Below are 17,395 nucleotides of genomic sequence, written 5' to 3'. Positions count from 1 at the left end.
TAATTCTGAAGCTGAGATTAAAATATGAACAGTCTGGCTCAAGAGTCTATAATTGTAACTACTATGTCATTTTTTTCCCCAAGGACCTGAGAAATGAGTCTAGATTTCAATCCAGTTCTATCTGATTCCAAAGACTTTTGTCAGGCTACCATACAATGTTGCCTCCAAATGTCTAGAATGGTGTTTAAATAACAATAACCATTAAGAAACACTTTGAGAGAGCCTCACTTTCAGAACTTACTCTGAATAAAGAAAATCTAACCTAAGCCAACTTCTCCACTGAATTCTGAAAATGTCAAACAGGAACATTAGTTTGAAGATACTGTTCAGAGATAATACACATACATTTTTAGAAGGAAGGGTAGCATATTAAATCCTATCAACTATAAATACCTTAACACCAATTAGTTGGTTAGCTTTTTTTCAATGTGACTGCTTGAGAATAAATTCTGATTAGAAAAGAGAAAGACAAGCTTAGCTCTAGGGAAAGAGTTCCGGGGAAGAATACTAGACTCTGATATGGGATACGGAGGAGTTGTTCAGGAATACAAGCCTATGCACATATTTGTGAGATCTGATTTAAAAAAATTTTTTTTAATTTTATTTATATTTTTGAGAGAGACAGAAAGACAGCATGAGCTGGAGAGGAGCAGAAAAAGGGGAGACACTGAATCTGAAGCAGGCTCCAGGATCCGAGCTGTCAGTGGAGTTCAAAGCGGGGCTCATACCCACAAACCGTGAGATCATGACGTGAGCCAAAGTCAGACACTTAACCAACTGAGCCACCAAGGCACCCCTGTGATGTCTGATTTTTTAAGTAGGAGGATACTAGAGCCAATGACTCACTTGACAATTTTATTCAGATCCAAACCTTATTTAAAACACTGCAAATGAAGTAAACGCAAAAGATAAAGCAAAAAACATTACGTATTATTATATTCTACTCTTTATTAATACTCAAAGTTTATTAGTGTTCAAGGATATTACAGAAAAGAAACTCAACATCAATAAAGTTTATATTAAAAAAATTAAGCTATAACTAAAACTACCATTCATAAGAATCAACCAGTTATCTATAAATGATGCTCAGAGAATATTCTAAAAAAGACAATATTCTGTAATTGATGTGTCCTAGGGTGCTCCTAAGAGAAAAATCCTAGGGATTCATCATCATTGTCCTTATCCTCTTCCTTCTCATCATCATACCACAGTCCCACCTTCAAGGGCTCACAGACTAGTAGCCTTCATCTTCTCCCTGTCAACAACTTAATGCAACTGTTTCTTTTCAGCAAATGATGCAGCCAACCTGGCAAAAAAGAAAAGGTCTACACACCTGGTCGTGGATAAGCCCATGATAGAGGATGCTCTGCATGTCCCTACAAAGCCGCTCCAGGCCACCATACTTGGACCAGACGTTGGGGCTGTTGGCTGACACCAAACCCTCCACAGTAGTCTTCAAATTACCCAGCAACTGCCAGTGCTCCCTCCTGCAAGGGCATCAATTATACCAAAGGTTAGTTAACTCTGTTGTATCTGATCCTAAACATGTCAAAGAAAGTCTAAGCCAAGAGGCCTCCAGCCCAAATCCTAATATTTTTTCCTCTATTAATTTTTACTTGGGCCTAAGACCCAAATCAGAGAGGACTTAAGTTGTAAAGAACACTAAGATTAAAAAAACAAAAACAAAAACCCTCACTCTTAATGAGGCATGTTATGTTTTGTAAGGTGATCTTCATTTTTTATCTCATTCAATTCTCACATAAGTAGCCTATAACCCTCTGTTTCTAAGACTGAGACCCATCAAGATCCATTTCTGGAAATGACAGGACATAAGCAGTGTATAAAGAGATGAGGGGATGTGATCAAACCAGAAATCTTTTTTAGAACAAAAAAGTCAAAAAAGACTTCTTATTCACTATATTTCCATGCACTAAGTACACATATGTATACACAAATATTATGATTAAGAATGTAAATTGTCCATGATTTCTGCCTCCCACCCCCCCCCCATAGTTTTTTAAGCTAAAATCAAGACAAAAAGGTTCTGTTTGCACTGAGCCACTTTGGGACACGCCCCCAAATCAGTCAACTTTTGGCTTATTCTTCTGGACCATCTGAAGTACTGAGGAGGAAAAGTTTGAAAATTGCTGCCCTAAATGGTCTTCAAGGTTCCTCTGAAATCCCCAGCATTTTCTCAACAGTTTCCACCCCATTAAAAACTCAAAACCAACTTCAATTGAATGAAAAAAGTTGGATGCACTGAATCAAACTGGATAAAGAAAACATGAAGAGATGAAATGCCAAACTCCTCCTCTTAGGCCCCCAAGTGTCATACTGCACACTTTACCTTGCCCTTCCATTTCTTATTAGAATACTACTCTTTATACTTGTCAAGAACAGTCATGAGAATAATAATTTTTTTCAGGGAATTTTCACCATAACTATTTCACATTGTTTAAATGCATATCGGGGCAGAAGGGTCCTGAATTGGAATCCTTACTAATTCTATCAGTACTGAAAACTAACTTCTTATGTGCATTTTCGGAGTCATTTTTAAAAGTGGATGAGTAAAGACAAATAAAATATAATGAGTGAAGCTAGATCCAGTATAAGAGTATCATCTAAAAAGAGAAAGCTAGATGAATCTCAACTTGGTCTTCTGCTCTCAAGGCCTTAAGACCAAGAATGTATTCAAACTGGGAGACATCAGGCTTTCTTAACCTTACACCATTTAAACATTTGAGTCACCAAACTCATTTGTTCCATTTCTTTCTTCCCCAATTTTATTGAGGTATAATTGACATATAACATTATATTAGCTTGGAGTGTGTAACATAATGATTTGATATATGTATAAACTACAAAATGATTACCACATTAAGCTTAGTTAACATTCATCATATCACAGTTACAATTTTTTTTCTTGAGATGAGAACATTTAGATCTACTCTCTTAGCAACTTTCAAATATACTATAAGTCTTGTTAACTGTAGTCATCAATGCTGTCATTATATCCCCAGAATTTATTTATCTGATTACTGGAAGTATACCCATTTCCCTCATCCCCCATCTCTAGCAACCACCAATCAATCTGCTCTCTATTTCTAGGAGTTTGGCTTTTTTTAGAATCCACATATAAGTGAGATTATACAATATTTGTCTGTCTGACTTATTTCACTTAACATAATGCTCTCAAGGTCCATCCGTGTTGTCAAAAATGGCAGGATTTCCCTTTTTAGGGCTAATATTCCTGCGTGTGTGTGTGTGTGTGTGTGTGTGTGTGTGTGTGTGTGCGCGCGCGCGCGCGCGCGTGCGTGTATCACATTTTCTCTCTCCGTTCATCTATCAATGGATACTAAGGTTGTTTCCATGCCTTGGCTATTATAAATAATGCTGCAATGAACACGGGGGTAGAGATATCTCTTCAGCATCCTGTTTTTGTTTCCTTTGGATATATACCCAGAAGAAAAACTGCCAGATCACATAGTATTTCTATTTTTAATTTTTGAGGAATCTCCATACTGTTTTCTACAGTGGCCACACCACTATATTCCCACCAACAGTCCACAAGGATTCCTTTTTCTCTACCTTCTCACTAATAACATTTGTTTTCTCTCATCTTTTTGATGACAGTCCTTCTAACAGCTGTGAGGTCCTATCTCACTGCAGTTTTAATTTGCATTTCACTGATAATTAGTGACACTGAGCACCTCTTCATGTACCTGTTGGCCATTGTCCTGTTTTATTTCCATGCCAGTCCTGAGAGAGATCTCAAGATAACTAAGATGTATAGAGGACTTAAATGGTCATTAAAATGCCATACTGTGAGAAACTGCCATCACAGAGGCCAACTGACTGCCAACTGTTGCTTCAGTGACTCTTCATCTTCTATGCTTCCTTAGGGTTAACCTGGCCTGTTCAGACTGACACAGTTTTCACATTGCAACAGGTTACAATTAAATCTTGCAGGCCTGAGAGCAGTTTGCTTCCTCAAGTAACTTTACATACCTATGTTCTGATTTATTCTCCATCTTAACAAGTATAACTGTCAAGGAAAATCATGATAAATTCTGAAATCAGACACCAAGTACCCTATCACCCTGAGGCTTTGATTCCAAAATCATGAGCACTGAAATCCTAGAAACCTGAACATTCAGATCTACTACCAACTTCTACTGAACAAAGCTAAAGACCTTTCTTTCCTCACAATGTAGCATCCCTAAGATACCAAAGCTACAGAAGAGTGTGGCTCTTATTCTAAATTATACCAAACCATTTATATTTGGTATAAGCTCATGCACAAGAAAAGTAAACCTTAAAAAAATTTTATTTACACGGCTAGCCTATTTATTGTCTTTACCTTTTTAGAATCCTTTACCCTAATAATGTAGTTATCACTTCCAGAGAATTGAAATGCTATATTCAAATAGAGCCCACACATAGTAATTGCATTAATCTATTCATACCTGAATCTTATATGCAATTCAACAGATCATCATGAAAAATCAAATATGCCTCTGTATTCTTTAACCACATTTTCAGTAAGTAAGGTCAATCTTTCTTGGGTTAAACCTGTTCAGTAATAATTATTTGAATGATATCACCTTGAATTCACATGTAACCTTTATCTGGGCAAAAGCAAGGCCTTTGATGTATATTAGATTCAAAGTAGCCCTTTGCAGAGCCACTTCTCCAAGTACACAGAGTGCTCTCCCTTAATCACCATAAATTAAAAGCAAGTCTTTCTAAGCATCTCACCCTGTGCCAAGGAAGCACCAGGCCTAAGTGGCAAGGACAGTATAATCCATTGCTACCTGAATCCTTTTCATCAACAGTTAAGCCAACCTCAGAATAAAGTCCTACCTATTTTCCTTTGGGGTGATTTTGACTTGATTCCTCCTTGAAAGAGGAACAGAAATTGCTTAAGCAACTCAAATAAGGATATTCAAGGAAGAAGTTTTCCTAAATGCCAGCTCAGTCTTAAGCTGGCCAGGTCACAATTAGAAGCGACACTCAAGGGGCCAGGATTACCTTGATACCAAAATAAGACAAAGACACTACCAAAAAAAAAAGGAGAAGACCAATATCTCTGATGAACATAGATGCAAAAACCCTCAACAAATATTAACAAACCAAATCCAACAATGTATTTAAAAAATCATTCAGCACAATCAAGTGGGATTTACTGTTGGGATATAAGGGTGGTTCAATATTCACAAATCAACCAATGTGATATATCACATTAACAAGAGAAAGGATAAACAATGACATAATCATTTCAACAGATGCAGAAAAAAGCATCTGACAAAATACAACATCTATTCATGATAAAAACCTTCAACAAAGCAGGTTTAGAGGGGACATACCTCAACATAATAAATGCCACATATGAAAAACCCACAACGAACATCATACTCAGTAGTGAAAAACAGAGCTTTTCCCCTAAGATCAGGAAGAAGACAAGGATGTGTACTCTCACCACTTTTATTCAACATAGGTCTGGAAGTCCTAGCCACAGCAATCAGACAAGAAAAGGAAATAAAAGGCATCCAAATTGGTAAAAAAAAGGAGTAAAATTTTCCCTATTTGTGGATGACATGATACTATATATAGAAAACCCTAAAGATTCCACCAAAAAAAAAAAACTACTAGAAGTGACCAGTGAATTCAGGAAGATTGCAGGATACAAAATTAATGTGGAGAAATTTGTTGCATTTCTACACACTGATAATGAAGTAGCAGAAAATTAAGAAAATCCTATTTACAAATGCACCAAAAATAATAAAATACTTAGAAGTAAACTTAACCAAGTAGGTGAAAAACCTGTATTTTGAAAACTATAAAACACTGATGAAAGAAATTGAAGAGAAAACAAATGGAAAGATATACTATGCTCATGGATTAGAAGAATATTGTTAAAATGTCCATACTACCCAAAGAAATCTACAAATTTAATGCAATCCCTAGCAAAATACCAACAGCATTCTTCACAGAACTAGAACAAATAATCCTAAAATTTGTAGGGAATCCCAAAAGACCCCAAATAAACAAAGCAATCTTGAAAAAGAACAAAACTGGAAGTATCCAATCTCAGATTTCAAGATATTACTACAAAGCTGTAGTAATCAAAACAGTATGGTACTGGCACATAAAAAGACACATAGATCAACAAAATAGAATGGAGAACCCAGAAATAAACCCACCATCATATAGTCAATTAATCTATGACAAAGCAAGAATATGCAATGGGAAAAAGACAGTCTCTTCAAAAAATGGTGTTGGGAAAACTGGACAGCTACATGCAAAAGAATGAAACCAAATCACTTCACACATACACAAAATAAACTCAAAATGGATTAAGGACTTGGGGCACCTGGGTAGCTCAGTCGGTTAGGCGTCTGACTCTTGGTTTCATCTCGGGTCATAATCTTACGGTTTGTAAGTTTGAGCCCTGCACTGAGCTCTACGCTGCTGTTGTGCAGCCTGCTTGGGATTCTCTCCTCCTCTCTCTGCCCCTCCCTCACTTGTGCTCATGTTCTCTCACTCTCTCTTTCTCTCTCTCTCTCAAAATAAATAAATAAAACTTTTTTAAAAATGTACTAAGGACCTAAATATGAAACCTGAAACCATGAAAAGCCTAGAAGAGAGGACAGGCAGTAATTTCTCTGACATCAGCCATAGCAATATTGTTCTAGATATGTCTCCTGACATATCAAGAGAAACAAAAGCAAAAATAAACTATTGGCACTACATCAAAATAAAAAGCTTCTACTTTACCAAAACAACAACAACAACAACAACAACAACAACAAACAAACCAGGAGGTGCCTGGGTGGCTCAGCTGGTTAAGCATCCAACTCTTGATCTCAGGCTCATGAGTTCAATCCCCATGTTGGGCTCCATGATGGGCATGAAGCCTACTTAAAAATAAATAAATAGGGGCGCCTGGGTGGCTCAGTGGATTGGGTGGCTGACTTTGGCTCAGGTCATGATCTCAAGGCTTGTGAGTTCGAGCCCTGCGTCAGGCTCTGTGCTGACAGCTCGGAGCCTAGAGTCTGCTTCAGATTCTGTGTCTCCCTCTCTCTCTGCCCCTCCTCTACTCACACTCTGTCTCTCTCTCTCTCTCTCTCAAAAATAAATAAATAAATAAATAAATAAATAAATAAATAAATAAATAGCTTCTGCACAGCAAAGGAAACAATCAACAAAACTAAAAGACAATCTACAGAATGAGAGAAGAGATTCCCAAATGACACATCTTATAATTTATTAAATGACATATCCAAAATTTAAAGAATTCACAAGGCTGAGGGGCACCTGGGTGGCTCAGTTGGTTGAGCATCTAACTTCAGTTCAGGTCATGATTTCACAGTTCATGAGTTTGAGCCCCATGTTGGGCTTGGTGCTGTCAGCCTGTCAGTGCAGAGCCCACTTAGGATCCTCTGTCCCCCTCTTTCTGCCCCTCCCCCACTTACACTCTCTCTCAAAGAATAAATTAAAAAAAAGAACTTACAAGATTGAACACCAAAAAAAAAAAAAAAAAGATATAATTATTAAAAGATGGGCAGTAGACAGGAACAGACATTCCTCCAAAGAAGCCATACAGATGCCCAACAGACACATGAAAAGATGCTCAACATCACTCATCATCAGGGAAATGCAAATCAAAACCACAATAAGATATCACTTTACACCTGCCAGAATAGTTAAAATAAAAAATACAAGAAACAACAAGTGTTGGTAACTATGTGAAGTTAAAGGAACCCTCTTGCACTGTTGGGAATGCAAACTAGTGCAGCCACTGTGGAAAGCAGTATGGAGGTTCCTCAAAAAATTAAAAACAGAATTACCATATGATCCTATAATTCTACTACTGGGTATTTACCCAAAGAATACAAAAATATTAATTTTAAAAGATATATGCAACCATATGTTTATTGCAGAATTATTTACAATAGCCAAATTATGAAAGCAGCCCAAGTGTCCACTGAGAGATGAATGGATAAAGAAGATGTGGGGGATGTGTGTGTGTGTGTGTGTGTGTGTGTGTGTGTGTGTGTGTATATATATATATATATATATATATATATATATATATATATATATAATGGAATATTACTTGGCCCTAAAAAATAAAATCCATTGACCAAATGGATGGACCTAGAGAATATAATGCTAAGTGAAATACGTCTGCCAGAGAAAGACAAATGCCATATGATTTCACTCATGAGAAATTTAAGAAACAAAACAACAACAAAAGAGACAAATCAAAGAATAGACTCTTAACTGAGAACAAACTGATAGTTACCAAAGGGGAGGTGAGTGGAGGGAATGGGTGAAATAGGTGAAGGGGATTAAGGGTGCAGTTATCATGATGAGCACTCAGTAACACATAGAATTGCTTAATAACTATACTGTATGTCTGAAACTAGCACAGTGTGTTAATTATACTGGAATTTTTTTTTTAAAAAGTGATATTCAAGGTTAAAACAGAAAAGTTACAGGCAAATGTTATTTTTTTAAAAAGTGCTATGTCCCAGGGGCACCTGGGTGGCTCAGTCGGCTAAGCGTCTGACTTGGGCTCAGGTCATGATCTCACGGTCTGCGAGCTTGAGCCCCGCGTCGGGCTCTGTGCTGACAGCCCAGAGCCTGGAGCCTGCTTCAGATTCTGTGTTTCCCTCTCTCTATGCCCCTCCCCCACTTGTGCTCTTTGTCTCTGTCTCTCTCTCTCTCAAAAATAAATAAACATTAAAAAATTTTTTTAAAAAAGTGCTATGTCCCAGGTGATGTATACAAATGTTGAATCACTATATTGTACACCTGAAACTAATGTGACACTGTATGTAAATTAACTGGAATTCAAATAAAAACTTATAAATAAACAAATAAAAAGAGTAATGCCATATAACTAACACATAATCACTAAAAACAACTGAAATATATGACAAATAGTAAATACATAATAAGTACCATGCAATTATAAAGTGAGATTTTAACCCAAGAAATATATATTAGCATGTCTTGGATCTCCAGTGTCCTTTTTAGTGGTACAAGGAAACAGCTTCAACTTATTGGCATATTCCCTCCACAGTGTGCCATTTATCTGCAATGAATTGTGGTATCTACCTGAAATCAAGACTGAAGGTCAGGTTGTCCCAAGTCAGATAAGGATTTGATCCCTGAAATGTAAGAAAAGTATGTGATATCCAAATGATGGAATATCATGAAACCATTAAAGTTTTTCATTAGGAAGAGTTTCCAAAGTTAATGACAGATAATATGTTAAAGTATAAAAAGCAGAATATAAAATTATTATTTATGACATCAACATAAAAATGCTGAGAGAAATTGAGATATGTAATAGTGGTTACCTCTGGTTATATGAGGGGAATGTAGAGAAGGGAAGAACTGTTTAGGCCTTCCTTGAGCCTAGCAATTAATGAAAGATCAATAATCTGAATAAAGTTACCAAACAAGAGGCTGGAAACTACCATCAAGGATTTTCTAAATACCAAAGTGTCAAGGGCATCTTATGCTGAAAGACTGTGGTCTGGCAAACACTTGGGACTTTTAATACCAAAAAGCACTCTCTGAAAAGAATAGGTTCCTTCTTTAAAGCAGAAGGAGACATAGTTAAGTGAAACAATTATTAGTAACACTTTAAGTAGCAAGAGACTATCACATATATGTTTAATTGTCTTCTTTTCAGGCTCCATGTTTTCTGGTTTTAAGTATATAGTATCTGACATGTAGAGTATGCAGTTAAATATTTATGATGTTTTTAAGTAAATAATATGCTTATAGAAAAAACGTGCTTGACTTCATTATAGTCTCTCAACTCCAGGGTACTTAGGAGAACCTAACCATTGGCCAGTCCCATCTCTTTAATGGCTGACAGCAGAATTTTAATGTCTAGGAGGGAATAAGTAGTACTCAAAGGCATGCTTGTAACTTCATATCTATTCAACAAATGCCTCACCAATCACACTACATTTGAATGACATCAAATTTATTGAATTTCAACAATGAGTAGATTTAACAAAAGGAAAATCCCTAATGTCAGAAACCTAACCACTGATGATGTACAAACTCCTCAGTATGGAGTTCAAAACGTCTTCATCATGTAGCCCCCATCTAAATACCAACTTTCCTTCTCAGTACTCCTCAATTTGAACATAGCCTCACTAACGCACTCTATTATAAACATGCCAACCTCACGCCTACTTCCATGACTTTATTTACACAGACCTTTCCACGTAGAATGCTTCTCTTCTTGTCTTATTCAGGGATTCAGATTCAGCTCTAGTTCAACCTTCTCCTAAGAAGTTCTAAATAAGGGGACCTGGGTGGCTCAGTCAGTTAAGTGTCCGACTTTGGCTCAGGTCATGATGTCATGGTTTGTGAGTTCAGTTTGTGAGTTCGCGCCCCACATTGGGTTATCTGCTATTAGCATAGAGCTCGTTCAGATCTTCTGTCCCCTCTCTCTCTATCCCTTGCCAACTCGCACATACACTCTCTCTCTCTCTCAAAAATAAATAAACGTTAAAATAAAAAGTTGTAAATAGTTTGACTTGCTATAACTCCTTCGTTTGAAACCCTATAATATACACTGTCAATACAACATTCCTCCTAATCATCCTCAAAAAAAACTGTTATTGTATGTGGTTTGTTTCCTCACAGATAGAGACCATGTTTTTTCTATTTCTTTTGTGCTTTAATAAGGATTGAGAAAATGTCATGCAGCAGAAAGAGAACAAGTTTCATAGTCAGGCCAACCTGAATTTGAATCCCAGCTCTCCACAAACTAGCTGTTGCGTCCTTGGGTAAGCCATTTAAATTCTTTAAGGTTCAGTTCCTTCAGAGTAATTGATCATCTATAGAAAGCACCATCATAGAGTAGATAATAATATTCCTTCTCTTTTCTCTGTCCTTTTCCTTCTTTGAACTTCCACTGCATAAATATAATAAATCCAACTACATTAGAAGGGGTACCTGAATAAAGCCTTCTTACCCATTCTGCCTCAGAGAAAATTCTGCCAAAAACTATCTAGGATTGGACAGTCTGTAACACAAATGAAGACTTGTCACTGTGCTCCCCATCTAAATAAACAATGTCTCAACTGATTTTAAACTAGGGTTAAATCTCCCCTTGGTAAGCACAGATTTGAAGGCCTGATTATGCTCATGGTGCTCTCACTGAAGCAGGAAAGCTAGAAAAGACTTCCTCAGATTTGGAGGTATCTTGTATCTAACAGAGACTCCAATCTGCTTAGTTGATAGAATGGTAGAAGCATATAAGGGTTTATTGCAAAGCAGTAAGGCTAATTTCATGAGTCATATGAGAAAGTCAACCTCATTACCATACAGTTACATCTTATGTTGTCTGGGTAGCAGAATGCTTTACAAACAAGGTAAAGGAGGCACACACCACCACTTTGATAGCAAAGGCACAGGAGGAAAGAAAGACTGCTTCAATTGCTTCAGTTTTAGGGATACTATTTTAAAGTAAGAGCTAACTATCATTACAACTAAAACTAGATTATCTTAAAAAAATTTTTTTTTACTGTTTGTTTATTTTTGAGAGAGAGACAGAGACAGAGTGTGATTTGGGGAGGGGCACAGAGAGGGAGACACAGAATCGGAAGCAAGCTCCAGGCTCTGAGCTGTCAGCACAGAGCCCGACGCGGGGCTCGAACCCATGAACTGCGAGATCATGACCTGAGCTGAAGTCGGACGCTTAACCGACTGAGCCACCCAGGCGCCCCAAGATTATCTTTCTTTTAAAGTTTATTTATTTTTGAGAGAGAGAGAGAGAGAGAGAGAGAGCATGCACGTACCCATATGGGGGAGGGGCAGAGAGAGAGAGAGAATCCCAAGCAGGCTCTTTGCTTTCAGCACAGAGCCGGAGGCAGGGCTCAAACTCACTAACCATGAGATCATGACCTGAGCTGAAATCAAGAGTCAGGTGCTTAACAGACTGCTTAACAGGGTGCCACCCAAGCACCCCTAAAATCAGACAATCTCAAAAATTGCTGAGGCAAAGAAAGAGCAAGAGAATATTATAAAAATCATTTTTAGGGACACCTGGGTGGCTCAGTCAGTTAAACGTCTGACTTCGGCTTATGTCATGATCTCCCAGTTAGTGGGTTCAAGCCCGCATCAGGCTCTATGCTGACAGCTCAGAGCCTGGAGCCTGATTCAGATTCTATGTCTCCTTCTCTCTCTGCCCCTCCCCTGCCCACACTCTGTCTCTCTCTCTCTCTCTCCCTCAAAAATAAACAAAAAAAATTAAAAAATCATTTTTAAAAGATGACAGAATTAAGATGAAACAGATATGATACAAAAATAAAAATCAATGAAATAAACTCAACTATTTAAAACAAAGCAGCCAATCAAGCAAAAAGGTAAGTGGAAATTATGATATTTTATGAAGGTTGCATTCAAGACAAGAATCATTAAAAAAGACAAAGAGGCCATAATAAAGATATAGCTGTCATTAACTTTTATGTATGTAATAACATGACCTCAAAATATATAAAACAAAACACACACACAAAGCAAAAACAGTAGAAAACAGAAGAAAGAAAATTGAGAGGCTGGCTCAATTGGTGGGAGCATGCGATTCTTGACCTCAGATTTGTGGGTTCGAGCCCCACACAGAGTATAGAAATTATTTAAAAATAAAATCTTAAAAAAAATGAAAATAGAAAAAACAACGGTAATAGGACATTAATGTTCAAATCATGAAAACCATAAAGTAAAAAGTGATTAGAAGAGCTGAATAATATATAAGGTTGTTCTTTACATCTAGAAAGCTATGTCCTGAAGAACACTTTTTTTTAAGCATAGACACATTCACAAAAACTAGCCTTGTACTAAGTAAGGTACACAGACACAAAAAGTCAATCAATCCTCCAAAGCAGAAGTACAGGTATATTCTGTGGCCATAGAGCTATAAGGCAGTGAACAAACAACAAAAGTAGAACAAATAGTACAAAACAAACACCTCAGAAAATTTTAAATCTCACAGGACTCTTGAGGAGGCAAAAATAAAGTCATGGCATTGAATGGGGTAGACAGGGAATTGAAATTATAGCTCTTAATGCTTTCTTCACAAAAAGCATCCAAATGAGAAAGCTCATAGGGAGACTGTCTTAGAATCTTTTAGAAATTGTGGGGTTCTGCTATTTTCTAGTAAAAAATCAATCATCTCTTCAGTCCTACAATCTAGCACAATTTCTGTGAATTTCATTGGCAGAGGCCATGGCCCCACAAATTTTGAAGATAGTTTGCCAAGTCCCTATTTAGTCACTAATGATTTATGACTTCCTTTAATAATCTTCTCTCCTCTCAGTCAGGTGTGAGTTTAACTTCAAGCAAGCCCGATTCAGAGGAACTAAAAAAACATGTAAGCATACTCTAGTTGTTTCCTGAAAAACTCAGATTTAAGTTTATAACAGCACTGTTCAATTGAACTTTCTACGATGCTGGAAATGTGCTATATCTATGCCGTCCAGTATGGCAGCCACTAGACACCATGGCCATTAAGCACTTGAAATCTGGAGAATATGCCTAAAGAACCGAAATTTTAAATTTTATTTAATTTTAATTAATTTCAACTTAAATTGCCACATGTGGGTAGTGGCTATCATGTTGGACAGAGCTGGTCTATAATCACCCAGGTTGGTTGGTAAGATTTATGGAGGCAAGATAACACAACAAAACACACACAGAACGATTCCATTTAATAAAAGAAGTGATAAAGCAGCTATAAAAAGCAGAACAGCTGTGGGAAGGATACCTGGGAAAAGCTTCAGCTTAGGGTCCCTGCTGTCAGCTGATAGATCACCCTCACCCAGGTTCTGGCAATAGCATTTTTCCCCCAGGGCTTTAAGAGTATGTTTCAGGGTGGGTGAGGGTAGTGAGTAGTGGGGGGTAGGTGTACTAATAACTGGACCAGAAGTATAGATTGCTCAAAAATTATGTGATCCTCCTGCCTTACCATGTAAAAAAAGGAAAAGAAAGGGCAGAAAATAAAAAATGAGGATAAATGTAAAAAAGTGAAAATAAATAGGGAGAAAGGGAGAAAAGAGGCTCTTCCAATGGCAACAGTACAATCAGCACTTGCCCAATTGTAAGAGGCATGACCACATTGTTAACATTTTCATTCCTCATGTAAATATTCATTGAATGCTGATTATATGTGAAGCACTGGGCTTATGGTGTTAAAGAGGAGGAGTCACCATCTCTCAAGGTATTCATAATGAAACAGGGAAGATGGGCACTTACATAACTATGCCATGAAAAGAGAAATGCTATAGATATGGAAAAGAGCCGGTGAAGGATGCCTTCTAAAGGAGCATTATTTATGGGGCACCTGGGTGGCTCAGTGGGTTAAGCCACTGACTTCAGCTCAGGTCATGATCTCACAGTCTGCCTCGGGTTCTGTGCTGACAGCTCAGAGCCTGGAGGCTACTTCAGATTCTGTGTGTGTCTCTCTCTCTCTGCCCTCCACCCCCTTTCTCTCAAAAATAAACATTTAAAAATATTTTTTAATTAAAAAAAATAAAGGAGCATTATTTGAAAGATGACTAATAGCCTTCCAGGCAAAGGAGGAGATACTGCAGGGAATGTGGAGAAGCAAGAATGAGAATGATGAGGAAGATATAAGAGTGAGTGAATGCCATTGTTTTGTAACTGGCAATTTCATAGGGATCAAGGTACAGATTAAATATCAGGGAAGGAGTTTTAACTCTTTTCTATTTTCAATAAGAAAGGACTGAACATTTCAGAGCAAAATACTATAGTAACTTTGCTTATGAAAAATTAAGGTGGTAGCAATGTGGAGGCTGTCTGGAATTGGGGCTAGAGTTCAGACTGGGAGATCATTTAGGAGGCTACCGAGATAATCCACAATGGAGATAATAAGGGTCTTCAGTGAATATACTGTTTATATGTGCTCAGAATTCATGTCCCTTTCTTTTGGTAACAGAACCCTGAGTTTCCACAGAGGAATCACCCCTCTGCAACTTACTCTGGTCCGTGAAGTTCCAAGAAAGTATCCCCTTGCCACAGGATCCAGGGTTGAGCACATAATTTAGGCCTGATTGACCGGCATATTCCATACCTCAATTATAAGAAGAGGAACATAACTCAAGTCAGCCCCAAAATAGTCAAGTCAGCCCAAAAATAGTCAGCCTCTAAATTTTTGCTTTTGTTGTACCTATTGGGATTGCTTTTTTTTTTTTTTTTTTTGGTTGAGATTGCTAAACTTGAAATTGCCAAGTGTTATCCATCCTATAGAAAAGTCTGCCTAAGAATGAAGCCAAAACATAAGGAAGAAGAGTCCACAGAGAGGGACAAATTCTTGTTTAAGAACCTAAGAAGCCATGCCTAAAGCAATACTACTCCCTGGATTTTTTAGTAATATAAGCAAATATATTTGAAAATGGAGAAAAAAATAAAGCTTCAAGAGAAAAATCAGGAACAAAATTCATAGGACCTGGTAACTGCCTGGATATGGGAAATGAAGAGGGAAGTATCAAATTTCACTTTGAGGCTTCCGGGTTGGCTGACTGAATGAAAAATGCTACTAACTGAGGTAGAGAACAGAGGATGAAAAGGTTTCACTCAATGGAATGAACTCAGTTTGGAGACACTGAAAAGTCTTTTAGTATTTGAATTTTGACATTATCTGGATCACTTCATCAGGAAAACTGTACATATAGCTGATTTCCAAGCTCAGACTGTGCAGCTCAAGGCAGTCTAGGGTGGCAGAGCAATGCTAGCAGGACCATTCCTTTCACTGTTTAGTAGTTTCATCAGACAGTCTCCAAACAACTGGTATTGACTACATAACTAAAGAAAGTAAAGTATCATCTCTAAGCACTGTAGCACTCTGCTAGAGTGATAACTAGTTAGATGAAAAATAAGGGAACCTATGAAATTACTACACTCCAAGGATAAAGTGAAAAGCTAGGCTAACCCCCCAATCCTCAGTGCACTGAACTCAGAGGAGCCATGGGAGGAGGAAGAACAGGCTATACAATTGAAAACAGCAACCAGAAAAGCACCCACCAACCTTATTTCAAGAAAGCTGGGGAGGGGACAGAAGTAGACATGTTTCGCACTTAGTACATACCAGGCACTCTATGAGGAGCTTCATGTACATTATTATCTTATCAAACCCTCACAACTTACCAGTCAGGAAGGCATTATTTTTCCCAGATGGAGGAGCCAAATTAAACAGTAGAGGGGTGCCTGGGTGGCTCAGTCAATGAAGCACCCAGCTCTTGATCTCAGCTGGGGTCATGATCCTACCGTTAGTGAGTTCGAACACACAGTGCAGAGGCTCTGCACTGACAGTGAGGAGACTGCTTGGGATTCTTTCTCTCTCTTTCTCTCTGCCCCTCCCCCACTGGTGCGGTCTCTGTCTCTCTCAAAATGAATAATTAAACTCAAAAAAAAATTAAGCAGTAGAGCTAGGTTTCAAATGCAAGTCTATCTGGTTATGAAGCTTATGCACATTTCACTACATCAACTGATTTCAGAAAAAACACTGATAAGTTTATCCTTTATGTATAAAAATGAGGCCATCTCATTATGAGGAATTTTCTGAATTGGGTATATTACTGACCACAGAAAGTGAGGTTTGCAATACCCAGCCACAATGCCTCAATTCTCAGGCACAAGGCATGTATATGCCAGTTGTCTATTTGGAACTAAGGAGGCCACTGGTGCCACGAAATCTCATTAGACAACACATTCTGAGTTAACCAGCCACTAGCAAAGAGTAGGCTATAGCAACAATACCAGTGACCCTGTGGAGATAATCCCACTGCAGAAATTAAATTCTGACTAGAGTTGCTTGGTTAAGAGGCAAGCATGGGGAAAAAATAATAGAAAGAAAAAGATACCCGCAAAGGAGCTCTTCTACTGGCCTAAGTGATGGCAAAGAATGCCCTAAAATTCATTATCTTATACACTTCTTTGTCTCAGTACATGAGCATAATGAAAGGCAGCATAGCATAAGTACTAAAAGTGCAGATTCTAGAGCCAGATTGCCTGGTTTTGATCCCAGTTCCACCAGGATTCACTATATGAAATTGGCAAGTTCTTCATCCTCTCCATGTCTCAGCTTCCTCATCTATTAAATGGTGATAATAATAATTCCTGCCTCATACAGTTGTCATAAGGATTAAATAATACTTGCAGGTCTCTTAAACAGTGCATGGCGTGTGGTAAGTGTTTGTTTAAATCCATTAATAACTAACCTAGCTAGAAGTCCAGCTAAGCTAGACGGGGTGGAAATTTTAACTTGAATTTCCAACGCAGCCTCTCCTACATGAACTGGTAAAGGAAAATAAAAACGATCCCAAAACTTGGTTAGAATTTA

At 37.7% G+C, this 17,395-nt stretch overlaps 1 protein-coding gene across 10 annotated transcripts in view; it reads right to left on the bottom strand.

Moving 5' to 3' along the window:
• RUBCN (rubicon autophagy regulator) overlaps positions 1–17,395 on the bottom strand; it is a 68,952-nt gene that overhangs the window by 39,350 nt on the left and 12,207 nt on the right. For all 10 annotated transcript variants that reach the window (XM_053220981.1, XM_015081546.3, XM_015081550.3 and 7 more), the window contains exon 2: positions 1,334–1,487. In XM_053220981.1, the coding sequence (XP_053076956.1) occupies positions 1,334–1,372 (39 nt within the window). In that variant the 5' untranslated portion in view covers positions 1,373–1,487. The remainder of the gene's footprint in view (positions 1–1,333; positions 1,488–17,395) is intronic.

This window comes from Acinonyx jubatus, chromosome C2 (assembly GCF_027475565.1).
Source record: "Acinonyx jubatus isolate Ajub_Pintada_27869175 chromosome C2, VMU_Ajub_asm_v1.0, whole genome shotgun sequence".
NCBI classification, from domain to species: domain Eukaryota; kingdom Metazoa; phylum Chordata; class Mammalia; order Carnivora; family Felidae; genus Acinonyx; species Acinonyx jubatus.
The sequence above is the reverse complement of the archived record's forward strand: the minus strand, read 5'-3'. Positions and strand labels throughout refer to the sequence as shown.